Consider the following 15,001-nt stretch of genomic DNA (forward strand, 5'->3'; position numbering starts at 1 on the left):
GGACCATCGACTCCATTCCTCTCTTTGGTTCCGTGTCTCTCTCTGGCTGTGTCCCTCTCTTTTCCCTTCTTGATTCAGTCTGTGTCTTCCTCTTTCTCTCTCGTGTGAGGATGGATGGATGCTAGGAATGCACATGTATGTGATTAGATGAGGGTTATGTTTTAGGGATAGGTTAGAGGGAGAGAAAGGCTTTAGGTCGGAGTTGGTCATGGGGGAAGGGTCAAGGGTGGTGGTGGTGTTTCTTGGAATCTGAGTGCTGTGCGTTCTTCGTCTCTTTCCATATGAACCCCTTCTCAGATACACCACTTGCAAGGAGTCTCTCATGTTCCGTTTCCTATCTTTTGCATTTCTGAATGCTTAGCTTCTCTGTTGTGAAGAGGTTCCATTGGATGGAAACCCATTGGCGTACTTCGTTTTCCTCTTTCCCTTACTTGAAGAGACCCATTTCTACCTCCGCCCAGCAAATGGCAAGGAGACTCTGATGTTAAGGAGCCTTTGACCTACGCTTCTTTCTAGCTGTCTCATGACATCAGTCTTTAGGGTGAGGTTTTTCCCCGATATTGAGGTGGTGTGAGATCAAAACCAATAGCGTTCTTCAGATGTAGCTGTCTGGTTTTCCCATGGACATTTATTGAAGAGGCTTTCTTGTTCCCATTTGGATATTCTCCCCTTTTGTGTCAGAGATGAGTTGACCATGGATGCCGGGGTTTGTTTCTGGACCCTCAACTTTATTCCATCGATCTGGATCTGTGTGTGTTGTTGTATTCCCAATAGCATACTGTCCTGCTGCTGCCGCTGCGCCTAAGTCACTTCAGTCGTGTCTGACTCTGTGCGACCCCATGGCCTGCAGCCTACCAGGCTCCTCCGTCCAGGGCGTTTTCCAGGCAAGAGTACTGGAGTGGGTCGCCATCGCCTTCTCCGATACTCTCCTGAGGATCCTAGTTTGGTCGTCTAATTTCCTTTCACACAACCTTGGATGTCCGTATCGGGGCTTTTTCGTCGGATTGTATTGACAATTTAGGCTCTTTTCTGTTTCCGTACCCCTTTTGCAATTCTTTGTTCGGTGCGAAAATGCATTGGCATTTTGGGAGGAATAGCATCGAAGCTGTGGATTGCCTTGTGGGGCTGTGACATCATTTTCCCAATAGGAATTCTTTCAAGCCCTGAGCACAGCTTCTCTTTCCAGTGGTTGGTGTGGGCTTGATCTTCCTTCTTCCGTCTCTCGCCGTTTTGTGAGAACAGGTCCTTCCTTCCCTTCTGGGTTAGATGGACTCGTGGGTATCACTTCAGTGAATGGCATTGTCAGTGGGGGTGATAATTCCCTTCTCATTGGAAGACTTTGCTGTGAGTATTAGAAATGCAAGTGATTTCTCTTCCCCTTCCTCCCTGTCCATCTCTCAGAGCCACCGGGAAACAGAGGCCTCATCCAGGGTCACACAGGCCTGAGGGAGTGCAACTAGACTGTTGTTTCTTCAGGCCCTCAGTGCTGGACATCATCCGGGATACTCTGTGTGTGTCTTCCTCAGTCTGCTGTCCCTTCAGACCTTTCCCTAGTTTTCACAGGCTTGTCGTGTTGGTGTTCTTTGTCTGTTTGGAGACACATCCTTGAGAAGCTTTGTGTTTCCACTCATTCGTCTCGCGATGTATGACCTGTCTTTTGCTTTTGTAATGAGGTCTTTCCCACAGTAGATATCTTTGATTTTGCAAAGTCCACTGTATTCTCTGGGTTGTTTTGTGGGCTGCCTTTTTGTTTTGTGTGTGAAGACTCAAAGCACGTGTCCGGTTTCTGCTCATTGTTCTTCTAGATTTGTGACAAGTTTTCATGGAAACTTTGTCTAGGGATAACTGGAAGTGAACTCGGTGTAAGGTGTCAAGTCTCCATCTCCATTCATGTCATGCCCTGCAGTTTCCAATTCCCTGTTCCTGAGTGGTTTTGGAGACCTTGTGGGAAGTTTGGTTGCATCGGAGTTTGCGTTTCCACCTTGAGTAGATTCACACTGTTCTGCCCTCAGGGACACTGTCAAGGGGGAGTGAGGAGCAGCCTGCACTTCCAGCAGTGACCACACGGTGGGGCGAGTGCTGCTCTCCCCTCTGGGAGCCCCAGGCCACAGGCATCCCAGTGAGGAGCCAGCTCTGTGCTCGGCTGAAAGGAGTTAGACTCTCAGGAGCCTCTGAGCCCTTGCCTTTGGATCACCCAGGGTGGGCATTTGCTGTGACAGAAAAAAATTGCCCTGAATTCCGTGGACGGAAGAGCCTGGCTGTGTAGAGTTCGTGAGTTGCCGTGAATCAGACACAACTGAGGACACAAAAATTCAATAGACTAAAACACTTTTTGGGGGTGGGGGGAGTGAAAGGGGGTGATGTGGGGTTTTTTGTCTTATATAATAGCCGAGGGAAATCTAGTTTAAACCTAAATTCACATAGATGGGAAAGGTATAGCTCTCCGTCACCCTATTAAAAAAAAAAAAACGTCTTAACTTTTCTGAAAGCTTATTTAGTAGCTTCCTTGAGCAGTTCATTGTGAAGGATTTTTTTTTTTTTTCTGTGACATTGGCCTCATTAAAAAGTACGGTTTGCCTTTACTGGATAATTTTGTTCATTGGTTTGTTAGGGAATCTTGGTAAGGTTTGAGTTTCCTGGGGAGTATGGTCACATGACCTGGCCCTGGCCAATCGGTGCGTTCCACCTCCCTGGCCACTGTGATTGGCTCCGGACTGGGGCAGTGCCCAATCGGGGCCCGGGGCCGGGCCTCACGTTGGAAGCCAGGGGAAGACGAGCTCTCGTCCTGCTGGGGTAGGGGAAGGGGTGGGGCCGGGGGAGGTCAGGCTCCAGCAGTGGGAGGGGCTTGAGGTCCGCCTGCGGCAGTTGGTGACCTTCCTGCTCCCCTCAGGGCAGAGCCGCCGGCCTGAGAATGAGGGCGCTGCTGAGCCCAGGGTCTGAGATGGCCCGCTGCTGCTGTGGTCCCAGAGCTCCACCAGAGACCTGAGGGAGGCCGTCTGCCCGTGAGTCCTCTCCCGCTTGTCTGTCAGCTTGTTTGAACCATGCTGGGTTTTCTGCCCAGCTGGCTAAGGGGAGTCCCTGGAAATGCAAGGGTGTGGGTTTTGGCAGACTTCAGGGAAGACATGCCAGATGAGCCTGGGAGACTCCAGCTTAATCTGGATTCAGGAGATATCTCTTCGGGCCAGCTAGTAATTGTAGGATAAGCCTAATGAGTCTTCACAGGATGAAGGGAGTAACGTGCCAAGGTAGCAATCGATGTCCTCATTCGAGAGGATGAAGCTGGTGCTCAGAGAAGGGGGGAACTTGGCCAGAGCAAGGAGGTGTGCACCCAGACAGAACCCCCAGATCCGGCCATTTGAGCTCAGGGAGGCCACTGGTGTGGCTTGTCCCTGTGGCAGGCGCCGAGGCACGCAGCCCACCCTGATTCCTGCGGGGGCCTGACTTGGGAAGTGCCATCTGGTAGCTTTGAGACTCACCAAACCAAATTGCACTGGAGAGAGGAAGGACACCTTCCTTCATCCACCCCCCACCCCCGTCGGATTCCCACATACCCTGACCCCTTTCTCTTGATTTCGGAGCCATTTCCAGAGTCCCGCTCATATGACCTCATTCGAAGTGCACTGTGGACGAGCTGCCATCTGCAGCTGCTACCACAGCAGCCAAGGGCTTTAGCTCCCGAGTACCTCCCTTCCTTTGGAACTTGGGGGCCCTCTACTCCCCACTTGCACACCACAGACCTTTGCTGAGGATTGTGGGGACCCTCACTCAGTTTGCAGCACGTTGTAGCCATCCCTGTCCTCTCAATACCTCCCTTGCCACTCAGCTTGTGAGCCCCTTTGGAGCAGCGTGGCCCACCTGGCTGCAACGGAAGAGACACAGCTGACAGTGAAACAACAGCTTAGATCTGACAGCCGGAAAGCTCTGTCAAAAGGGACCTCCCTCTTCACACCGTAGAGGCTGTAGGAGCCGCCAGGCTTTCGGAACCAGTGCTGGGGCCAAAATGACTCCACAGCCGTTTTCCTTCCTGGGGAGGGTTCTGGCTCGAGTGGGAATGGCTCAAGTCTCCTAAGGTTCTGAAAGCCCACTGTGTGCAGATTCACGGTACACAGAGAGGAGAAGGTGGAGTCCTGCCCTGGAGGTGGTCACAGCTCACGGATGAGCCAGGCAGGCAGGCAGGCAGGCAGGGCATGAGAACACCTGAGCTGCCTTCATGAGTGAATGGTGTGGGGGCAGAGGAAGAGAAGCCGGTCTGCTCCCTCATGTGGTGCCCAGGGCAGGTTGTCCCCAGAGGAAACCCTTACGACGGTGAGGACTCTCACTGCTGTTTCCCAAGGGGTTCCGTCGGTGCGTGTCTTCCCCGGAGCGGTCAGGCCGTCTCTAAAGTACACTGGCCATGGGCATTGCCTCTCCTTGGAACTTCCCACGTGTTTCTCTTTTTTATGGAACAGTGATTTTTCTAGAGGGGTTCTGGGCCACAAGGTTGTTGGGTCATTTTCTAGCCTTCTGTCGTGAAGAACGCTTTCCTGGGCGTTGGGGTGGTTTGTTGTTCCAGCTCCCTTTCTTGGCTTCTTTTGGGAGCTGGTGCAACAAGAGGAGCTCAGCCTCTGCCTTCTGGCTGAGATGTCACCCTTCAAACAGCAATGCCTGCCTGGAGATAATGATGGCATTTGCCAAAAGGGCTTCGTTTGGCACATGATATCTTGAAAGGACGTACACCGTCCTGTCAGCTATCAAAGGCTAGTTCAAATGACATAAAAATGAGAACTCTCCAATGGAGTCTTACAGTAGGTGGAGAGTCTGAAAGAAACTCCTTCAGTCATTTCACTGAGAGTCATTGATTGGGGACACCAAGAATATAGGAAGGAACGCAGAAAGAAAAGATGAAATTGTGTTCAGGATCGGGGGGAGGGATGAACAGGGCGTGCTTGCCTTGAATCCAGGCTTTGTTGGGGGGTGGGGCATAAAGATCAAACGGGTCTGAAACCACAAAGTGGTGATGGTAACACAGTATCACCAGTTACACAAGAGTGTTCCCAAATTGCAACAATGATGAAAAAGTTTACTAATCCCAACTTAACCAACAAAAATACAGGAAACCATACAAAAAATAAAACATCACCAGAAAGGTGGAAACAAACCAAATGCAAAGCAGTTCAGGGGAAAGGAACTCCATGTCCCCTGGGGGCAGACCGAGTTGACAGCGTCCACGGTGAGCCGACAGGGATGGAGGCGGCAGAGCCGACCGCTCCCCTGGACGTGGTGTTTCCGGCAAGGGCTCTGGGTCTCTGTCCAGAGCGGGGGCTCGTTCTTCCTGCAGGGGTGGGTGAGTCATCGTCGGCGTCTGGGTGTTGCGCGGGAGCCAGGGCAGGCTCTCCCTGCCGAGGCGGTGACTCCTCCTCTGCCTCGGGTTCTCCTGCCAAAGCCCGAGCAGGTACAGGTGCACGTGGAGGTGGAGGTTTTGGCTGAGGGGGTGGGACATCAGTGCCTGGGGCTGGGGGTCCTGCAGGCACGGAGATCCGATCTGCCCGGTGTGCTGGCCAGAACCCAGCTGGCCTGGTGTCTCTGCGAGGGCAAGTCTCGGTTCTCCATCTGCCCTCGGTGGATCCCTGGGTCCTGCACCTGGAGCCACCACCTCTGTAGGGACAGGTCTGGGAAGTGGAGCCTGGTTCCAGTTGGAGGCCAGTGCTAGAGCTGGGGGAGAAGCAAAGTTTGCCCACAGGCCAGCCTTGGCATGTGCGTATCCCGGGACAGAAAGCTTCCAAGAGATTCCCAAAGAATACCCAGGGTCGGATGTCTTTTGGGACTGAAGTGTGCAAGATGGGGGTGGGGGTGTGAGGCCAGCGCTTGCTGCAGGCCCAGCAGCATCTTTCGGGGACACGTCCCTGTGTAGCTCAGCACCCCCTCCCCACACACTCCCGTGCACCAGCCCCAGCGTCCTCACCTCTGTGCTCTGGCGTGCTGGGCTCCAGGTCCTCCTGCTGCCTCAGAGGCTGGGGTTCTCGGGACTCTGGGTCGGAGCCGGGTGTGCTGAGCTCCGTGGCAGCCTCAGACTGGGCCGCCGGGTGTATCCTGTGTGGTGTCTCGGCAGCAGGCCTTCCCCGCCTCCGCTTCGCCCCCGGTGGGGCTGATGCCTCCGTGGGCACGCTCACCTGGAGCCTGCACTGGGCCTCAGGGGCGGGGGGGTGGTGCTCCGACCCCTCCCTCCGGGAGGTGGACGGGGTGTCCCCGTCCTCGGCCTCATCACGTGGGAAGCTCTGCAACGACAGTGACCGTCAGCCAGCCATGCTGGGACTTTTCCGAGCTGGGCCTGGCCAGTGGAGCCGCTGCTTCTGCCTGCTCGAACTTCTCTTCCCAGAAGGGTCAGAGACGTGTGTCTGCTCAGATCCCCACCCGGGACGAAAGAGACCCACCTGAGGGTGTGAGGCCAGCCTGGGCGGCCGGCGCTGCCCGCACTCTCCCCATCCCAGCCAGCCTGCTCTCCCCTGGGGTGTGGACACAACTTGCCCGCAGGCTTCTGACCCCACATCCGCCTGGGCTTCCTTGAGGGAGACACACCCCGAGAAACCCGCATCCACACACACAGGCAAAGGACCCGGTGTTTCCGGGTGGCATGGGAGAGGTGGGCTGGCCCGGCCTGGGGCTCCCCGTGTTACCTTTCTGTTTCTCCGGGCAAAGGGCCAGAGGCCTCTCGGGGGTGCCCTGAGCCAACGTTGACAGGGTGCCCACGCACACTGCCTGTGACCTCTCCTGAGGCCACGGCCTCTGGGCAGGGGCAAACAGCAGAACATCCTGGCAGCAAGTGATCTGGCTGGGGGCTCCTCTCCGCTCTGGAGGCCTGGATACCCGGGTTGCGGGTTCTGTTGGGTTCTGTTGCCGGCCGCTGACTTCATTTCCTGGGGTTCGTGCTGAGGTCCCTTCCCCAAAACTTCCCAAGGGAATCTCTGGGTTTCTGACTGCTCGACCACCCCCCTTAGGCCATGTGCAGGCACAGTGACAGCCACACAGCCCAGCCCACAGCCCTGGGGAGGCCTGGGTGCAGCCAGGGCCTGAGCTCCGAGGACCCCGCTGCTCTCAGACCAGGCTCCTTCTTCTCATAAGTGGTGTGGCCCTGGACAAGCGTATGCCCCTCAGGGTTTCCCCAGTCTCTCCATCTGCAGAGTGGGGGTCATTCTCCCATCTGCTTCCTAGGTCTGTCGGCCTACGAGCAGCTCCATGCCTTTCCACCTGGGGCCGATATCACGTGGAGCTTGTGCGCTGAGACTTCAGAAAGAAAGACTCCATCCAGGGCTGACACAGCACAGAATGGGGCAGAATGAGGCCTGGATGCGCCGTGGTACCCAGGAAAAGGCACTCCCCCTCCTGAGTGTTTTGAGACCCCGCATCCAAGTTGGAGGCGCGAAAGGAAGACTCGAAGGTCTCCCTCTCTTATAGAAAAGAGTAGCCAACTTTCTGGTCCTCTGTTTCCATTGAGATTCTGTTCAAGTGTCCCAGCTCGGCTTCTGCGGGTGGCTGAGCTTCTAATGGCTCCCTGCGTTCTTGTCTTTTCCTCTCCAAACCTTCCGTCCTTTTCCCCCTTCTGGGGTGGATGGGCGCTGTCATTGCTTCTACCTTCGAGACAGATTGATGAAAAGTCTGGACCGTCGACTCCTTTCCTCTCTTTGGTTCCGTGTCTCTCTCTGTCTGTGTCCCTCTCTTTTCCCTTCTCGATTCAGTCTGTGTCTTCCTCTTTCTCTCTTGTGTGTGGATGGATGGATGCTAGGAATGCACATGTATATGATTAGATGAGGGTTATGTTTTAGGGATAGGTTAGAGGGAGAGAAAGGCTTTAGGTCGGAGTTGGTCATGGGGGAAGGGTCAAGGGTGGTGGTGGTGTTTCTTGGAATCTGAGTGCTGTGCATTCTTCGTCTCTTTCCATATGAACCCCTTCTCAGATACACCACTTGCAAGGAGTCTCTCATGTTCCGTTTCCCATCTTTTGCATTTCTGAATGCTTAGCTTCTCTGTTGTGAAGAGGTTCCATTGGATGGAAACCCATTGGCGTACTTCGTTTTCCTCTTTCCCTTACTTGAAGAGACCCATTTCTACCTCCGCCCAGCAAATGGCAAGGAGACTCTGATGTTAAGGAGCCTTTGACCTACGCTTCTTTCTAGCTGTCTCATGACATCAGTCTTTAGGGTGAGGTTTTTCCCCGATATTGAGGTGGTGTGAGATCAAAACCAATAGCGTTCTTCAGATGTAGCTGTCTGGTTTTCCCATGGACATTTATTGAAGAGGCTTTCTTGTTCCCATTTGGATATTCTCCCCTTTTGTGTCAGAGATGAGTTGACCATGGATGCCGGGGTTTGTTTCTGGACCCTCAACTTTATTCCATCGATCTGGATCTGTGTGTGTTGTTGTATTCCCAATAGCATACTGTCCTGCTGCTGCCGCTGCGCCTAAGTCACTTCAGTCGTGTCTGACTCTGCGCGACCCCATGGCCTGCAGCCTACCAGGCTCCTCCGTCCAGGGCGTTTTCCAGGCAAGAGTACTGGAGTGGGTCGCCATCGCCTTCTCCGATACTCTCCTGAGGATCCTAGTTTGGTCGTCTAATTTCCTTTCACACAACCTTGGATGTCCGTATCGGGGCTTTTTCGTCGGATTGTATTGACAATTTAGGCTCTTTTCTGTTTCCGTACCCCTTTTGCAATTCTTTGTTCGGTGCGAAAATGCATTGGCATTTTGGGAGGAATAGCATCGAAGCTGTGGATTGCCTTGTGGGGCTGTGACATCATTTTCCCAATAGGAATTCTTTCAAGCCCTGAGCACAGCTTCTCTTTCCAGTGGTTGGTGTGGGCTTGATCTTCCTTCTTCCATCTCTCGCCGTTTTGTGAGAACAGGTCCTTCCTTCCCTTCTGGGTTAGATGGACTCGTGGGTATCACTTCAGTGAATGGCATTGTCAGTGGGGGTGATAATTCCCTTCTCATTGGAAGACTTTGCTGTGAGTATTAGAAATGCAAGTGATTTCTCTTCCCCTTCCTCCCTGTCCATCTCTCAGAGCCACCGGGAAACAGAGGCCTCATCCAGGGTCACACAGGCCTGAGGGAGTGCAACTAGACTGTTGTTTCTTCAGGCCCTCAGTGCTGGACATCATCCGGGATACTCTGTGTGTGTCTTCCTCAGTCTGCTGTCCCTTCAGACCTTTCCCTAGTTTTCACAGGCTTGTCGTGTTGGTGTTCTTTGTCTGTTTGGAGACACATCCTTGAGAAGCTTTGTGTTTCCACTCATTCGTCTCGCGATGTATGACCTGTCTTTTGCTTTTGTAATGAGGTCTTTCCCACAGTAGATATCTTTGATTTTGCAAAGTCCACTGTATTCTCTGGGTTGTTTTGTGGGCTGCCTTTTTGTTTTGTGTGTGAAGACTCAAAGCACGTGTCCGGTTTCTGCTCATTGTTCTTCTAGATTTGTGACAAGTTTTCATGGAAACTTTGTCTAGGGATAACTGGAAGTGAACTCGGTGTAAGGTGTCAAGTCTCCATCTCCATTCATGTCATGCCCTGCAGTTTCCAATTCCCTGTTCCTGAGTGGTTTTGGAGACCTTGTGGGAAGTTTGGTTGCATCGGAGTTTGCGTTTCCACCTTGAGTAGATTCACACTGTTCTGCCCTCAGGGACACTGTCAAGGGGGAGTGAGGAGCAGCCTGCACTTCCAGCAGTGACCACACGGTGGGGCGAGTGCTGCTCTCCCCTCTGGGAGCCCCAGGCCACAGGCATCCCAGTGAGGAGCCAGCTCTGTGCTCGGCTGAAAGGAGTTAGTCTCTCAGGAGCCTCTGAGCCCTTGCCTTTGGATCACCCAGGGTGGGCATTTGCTGTGACAGAAAAAAATTGCCCTGAATTCCATGGACGGAAGAGCCTGGCTGTGTAGAGTTCGTGAGTTGCCGTGAATCAGACACAACTGAGGACACAAAAATTCAATAGACTAAAACACTTTTTGGGGGTGGGGGGAGTGAAAGGGGGTGATGTGGGGTTTTTTGTCTTATATAATAGCCGAGGGAAATCTAGTTTAAACCTAAATTCACATAGATGGGAAAGGTATAGCTCTCCGTCACCCTATTAAAAAAAAAAAAAAGTCTTAACTTTTCTGAAAGCTTATTTAGTAGCTTCCTTGAGCAGTTCATTGTGAAGGATTTTTTTTTGTTCTGTGACATTGGCCTCATTAAAAAGTACGGTTTGCCTTTACTGGATAATTTTGTTCATTGGTTTGTTAGGGAATCTTGGTAAGGTTTGAGTTTCCTGGGGAGTATGGTCACATGACCTGGCCCTGGCCAATCGGTGCGTTCCACCTCCCTGGCCACTGTGATTGGCTCCGGACTGGGGCAGTGCCCAATCGGGGCCCGGGGCCGGGCCTCACGTTGGAAGCCAGGGGAAGACGAGCTCTCGTCCTGCTGGGGTAGGGGAAGGGGTGGGGCCGGGGGAGGTCAGGCTCCAGCAGTGGGAGGGGCTTGAGGTCCGCCTGCGGCAGTTGGTGACCTTCCTGCTCCCCTCAGGGCAGAGCCGCCGGCCTGAGAATGAGGGCGCTGCTGAGCCCAGGGTCTGAGATGGCCCGCTGCTGCTGTGGTCCCAGAGCTCCACCAGAGACCTGAGGGAGGCTGTCTGCCCGTGAGTCCTCTCCCGCTTGTCTGTCAGCTTGTTTGAACCATGCTGGGTTTTCTGCCCAGCTGGCTAAGGGGAGTCCCTGGAAATGCAAGGGTGTGGGTTTTGGCAGACTTCAGGGAAGACATGCCAGATGAGCCTGGGAGACTCCAGCTTAATCTGGATTCAGGAGATATCTCTTCGGGCCAGCTAGTAATTGTAGGATAAGCCTAATGAGTCTTCACAGGATGAAGGGAGTAACGTGCCAAGGTAGCAATCGATGTCCTCATTCGAGAGGATGAAGCTGGTGCTCAGAGAAGGGGGGAACTTGGCCAGAGCAAGGAGGTGTGCACCCAGACAGAACCCCCAGATCCGGCCATTTGAGCTCAGGGAGGCCACTGGTGTGGCTTGTCCCTGTAGCAGGCGCTGAGGCACGCAGCCCACCCTGATTCCTGCGGGGGCCTGACTTGGGAAGTGCCATCTGGTAGCTTTGAGACTCACCAAACCAAATTGCACTGGAGAGAGGAAGGACACCTTCCTTCATCCACCCCCCACCCCCGCCGGATTCCCACATACCCTGACCCCTTTCTCTTGATTTCGGAGCCATTTCCAGAGTCCCGCTCATATGACCTCATTCGAAGTGCACTGTGGACGAGCTGCCATCTGCAGCTGCTACCACAGCAGCCAAGGGCTTTAGCTCCCGAGTACCTCCCTTCCTTTGGAACTTGGGGGCCCTCTACTCCCCACTTGCACACCACCGACCTTTGCTGAGGATTGTGGGGACCCTCACTCAGTTTGCAGCACGTTGTAGCCATCCCTGTCCGCTCAATACCTCCCTTGCCACTCAGCTTGTGAGCCCCTTTGGAGCAGCGTGGCCCACCTGGCTGCAACGGAAGAGACACAGCTGACAGTGAAACAACAGCTTAGATCTGACAGCCGGAAAGCTCTGTCAAAAGGGACCTCCCTCTTCACACCGTAGAGGCTGTAGGAGCCGCCAGGCTTTCGGAACCAGTGCTGGGGCCAAAATGACTCCACAGCCGTTTTCCTTCCTGGGGAGGGTTCTGGCTCGAGTGGGAATGGCTCAAGTCTCCTAAGGTTCTGAAAGCCCACTGTGTGCAGATTCACGGTACACAGAGAGGAGAAGGTGGAGTCCTGCCCTGGAGGTGGTCACAGCTCACGGATGAGCCAGGCAGGCAGGCAGGCAGGCAGGGCATGAGAACACCTGAGCTGCCTTCATGAGTGAATGGTGTGGGGGCAGAGGAAGAGAAGCCGGTCTGCTCCCTCATGTGGTGCCCAGGGCAGGTTGTCCCCAGAGGAAACCCTTACGACGGTGAGGACTCTCACTGCTGTTTCCCAAGGGGTTCCGTCGGTGCGTGTCTTCCCCGGAGCGGTCAGGCCGTCTCTAAAGTACACTGGCCATGGGCATTGCCTCTCCTTGGAACTTCCCACGTGTTTCTCTTTTTTATGGAACAGTGATTTTTCTAGAGGGGTTCTGGGCCACAAGGTTGTTGGGTCATTTTCTAGCCTTCTGTCGTGAAGAACGCTTTCCTGGGCGTTGGGGTGGTTTGTTGTTCCAGCTCCCTTTCTTGGCTTCTTTTGGGAGCTGGTGCAACAAGAGGAGCTCAGCCTCTGCCTTCTGGCTGAGATGTCACCCTTCAAACAGCAATGCCTGCCTGGAGATAATGATGGCATTTGCCAAAAGGGCTTCGTTTGGCACATGATATCTTGAAAGGACGTACACCGTCCTGTCAGCTATCAAAGGCTAGTTCAAATGACATAAAAATGAGAACTCTCCAATGGAGTCTTACAGTAGGTGGAGAGTCCGAAAGAAACTCCTTCAGTCATTTCACTGAGAGTCATTGATTGGGGACACCAAGAATATAGGAAGGAACGCAGAAAGAAAAGATGAAATTGTGTTCAGGATCGGGGGGAGGGATGAACAGGGCGTGCTTGCCTTGAATCCAGGCTTTGTTGGGGGGTGGGGCATAAAGATCAAACGGGTCTGAAACCACAAAGTGGTGATGGTAACACAGTATCACCAGTTACACAAGAGTGTTCCCAAATTGCAACAATGATGAAAAAGTTTACTAATCCCAACTTAACCAACAAAAATACAGGAAACCATACAAAAAATAAAACATCACCAGAAAGGTGGAAACAAACCAAATGCAAAGCAGTTCAGGGGAAAGGAACTCCATGTCCCCTGGGGGCAGACCGAGTTGACAGCGTCCACGGTGAGCCGACAGGGATGGAGGCGGCAGAGCCGACCGCTCCCCTGGACGTGGTGTTTCCGGCAAGGGCTCTGGGTCTCTGTCCAGAGCGGGGGCTCGTTCTTCCTGCAGGGGTGGGTGAGTCATCGTCGGCGTCTGGGTGTTGCGCGGGAGCCAGGGCAGGCTCTCCCTGCCGAGGCGGTGACTCCTCCTCTGCCTCGGGTTCTCCTGCCAAAGCCCGAGCAGGTACAGGTGCACGTGGAGGTGGAGGTTTTGGCTGAGGGGGTGGGACATCAGTGCCTGGGGCTGGGGGTCCTGCAGGCACGGAGATCCGATCTGCCCGGTGTGCTGGCCAGAACCCAGCTGGCCTGGTGTCTCTGCGAGGGCAAGTCTCGGTTCTCCATCTGCCCTCGGTGGATCCCTGGGTCCTGCACCTGGAGCCACCACCTCTGTAGGGACAGGTCTGGGAAGTGGAGCCTGGTTCCAGTTGGAGGCCAGTGCTAGAGCTGGGGGAGAAGCAAAGTTTGCCCACAGGCCAGCCTTGGCATGTGCGTATCCCGGGACAGAAAGCTTCCAAGAGATTCCCAAAGAATACCCAGGGTCGGATGTCTTTTGGGACTGAAGTGTGCAAGATGGGGGTGGGGGTGTGAGGCCAGCGCTTGCTGCAGGCCCAGCAGCATCTTTCGGGGACACGTCCCTGTGTAGCTCAGCACCCCCTCCCCACACACTCCCGTGCACCAGCCCCAGCGTCCTCACCTCTGTGCTCTGGCGTGCTGGGCTCCAGGTCCTCCTGCTGCCTCAGAGGCTGGGGTTCTCGGGACTCTGGGTCGGAGCCGGGTGTGCTGAGCTCCGTGGCAGCCTCAGACTGGGCCGCCGGGTGTATCCTGTGTGGTGTCTCGGCAGCAGGCCTTCCCCGCCTCCGCTTCGCCCCCGGTGGGGCTGATGCCTCCGTGGGCACGCTCACCTGGAGCCTGCACTGGGCCTCAGGGGCGGGGGGGTGGTGCTCCGACCCCTCCCTCCGGGAGGTGGACGGGGTGTCCCCGTCCTCGGCCTCATCACGTGGGAAGCTCTGCAACGACAGTGACCGTCAGCCAGCCATGCTGGGACTTTTCCGAGCTGGGCCTGGCCAGTGGAGCCGCTGCTTCTGCCTGCTCGAACTTCTCTTCCCAGAAGGGTCAGAGACGTGTGTCTGCTCAGATCCCCACCCGGGACGAAAGAGACCCACCTGAGGGTGTGAGGCCAGCCTGGGCGGCCGGCGCTGCCCGCACTCTCCCCATCCCAGCCAGCCTGCTCTCCCCTGGGGTGTGGACACAACTTGCCCGCAGGCTTCTGACCCCACATCCGCCTGGGCTTCCTTGAGGGAGACACACCCCGAGAAACCCGCATCCACACACACAGGCAAAGGACCCGGTGTTTCCGGGTGGCATGGGAGAGGTGGGCTGGCCCGGCCTGGGGCTCCCCGTGTTACCTTTCTGTTTCTCCGGGCAAAGGGCCAGAGGCCTCTCGGGGGTGCCCTGAGCCAACGTTGACAGGGTGCCCACGCACACTGCCTGTGACCTCTCCTGAGGCCACGGCCTCTGGGCAGGGGCAAACAGCAGAACATCCTGGCAGCAAGTGATCTGGCTGGGGGCTCCTCTCCGCTCTGGAGGCCTGGATACCCGGGTTGCGGGTTCTGTTGGGTTCTGTTGCCGGCCGCTGACTTCATTTCCTGGGGTTCGTGCTGAGGTCCCTTCCCCAAAACTTCCCAAGGGAATCTCTGGGTTTCTGACTGCTCGACCACCCCCCTTAGGCCATGTGCAGGCACAGTGACAGCCACACAGCCCAGCCCACAGCCCTGGGGAGGCCTGGGTGCAGCCAGGGCCTGAGCTCCGAGGACCCCGCTGCTCTCAGACCAGGCTCCTTCTTCTCATAAGTGGTGTGGCCCTGGACAAGCGTATGCCCCTCAGGGTTTCCCCAGTCTCTCCATCTGCAGAGTGGGGGTCATTCTCCCATCTGCTTCCTAGGTCTGTCGGCCTACGAGCAGCTCCATGCCTTTCCACCTGGGGCCGATATCACGTGGAGCTTGTGCGCTGAGACTTCAGAAAGAAAGACTCCATCCAGGGCTGACACAGCACAGAATGGGGCAGAATGAGGCCTGGATGCGCCGTGGTACCCAGGAAAAGGCACTCCCCCTCCTGAGTGTTT

The 15,001-nt window shown here is 55.1% G+C and overlaps 2 protein-coding genes and 1 long non-coding RNA gene across 3 annotated transcripts in view; 1 reads left to right on the plus strand and 2 right to left on the minus strand.

Annotated features, from left to right (window-relative positions):
- The window catches only part of LOC145530002 (uncharacterized), a 1,493,464-nt gene that overhangs the window by 639,165 nt on the left and 839,298 nt on the right, over positions 1-15,001 (plus strand). Inside the window, exons 76-77 of the long non-coding RNA XR_014071397.1 lie at positions 2,891-3,002; positions 10,523-10,634. This is a non-coding gene — a long non-coding RNA (uncharacterized LOC145530002). The remainder of the gene's footprint in view (positions 1-2,890; positions 3,003-10,522; positions 10,635-15,001) is intronic.
- LOC145529975 (uncharacterized) lies at positions 5,029-6,830 on the minus strand. The gene is made up of 3 exons (XM_081550751.1): positions 6,654-6,830; positions 5,942-6,254; positions 5,029-5,691 (listed from the first exon to the last, which is right to left on the minus strand). The coding sequence occupies exons 1-3, from the start codon at positions 6,786-6,788 to the stop codon at positions 5,063-5,065; spliced, it is 1,077 nt and encodes a 358-aa protein (XP_081406877.1). The 5' UTR covers positions 6,789-6,830; the 3' UTR covers positions 5,029-5,062.
- Positions 12,661-14,462, minus strand: LOC145529977 (uncharacterized). Its single transcript, XM_081550753.1, has 3 exons — positions 14,286-14,462; positions 13,574-13,886; positions 12,661-13,323 (listed from the first exon to the last, which is right to left on the minus strand). Exons 1-3 carry the CDS (start codon positions 14,418-14,420, stop codon positions 12,695-12,697), a joined length of 1,077 nt encoding a protein of 358 aa, XP_081406879.1. The 5' UTR covers positions 14,421-14,462; the 3' UTR covers positions 12,661-12,694.

The sequence above is a fragment of the Giraffa tippelskirchi genome, chromosome 12 (genome assembly GCF_054371585.1).
Source record: "Giraffa tippelskirchi isolate mGirTip1 chromosome 12, T2T-mGirTip1v1.2.pri, whole genome shotgun sequence".
Lineage (NCBI taxonomy): Eukaryota > Metazoa > Chordata > Mammalia > Artiodactyla > Giraffidae > Giraffa > Giraffa tippelskirchi.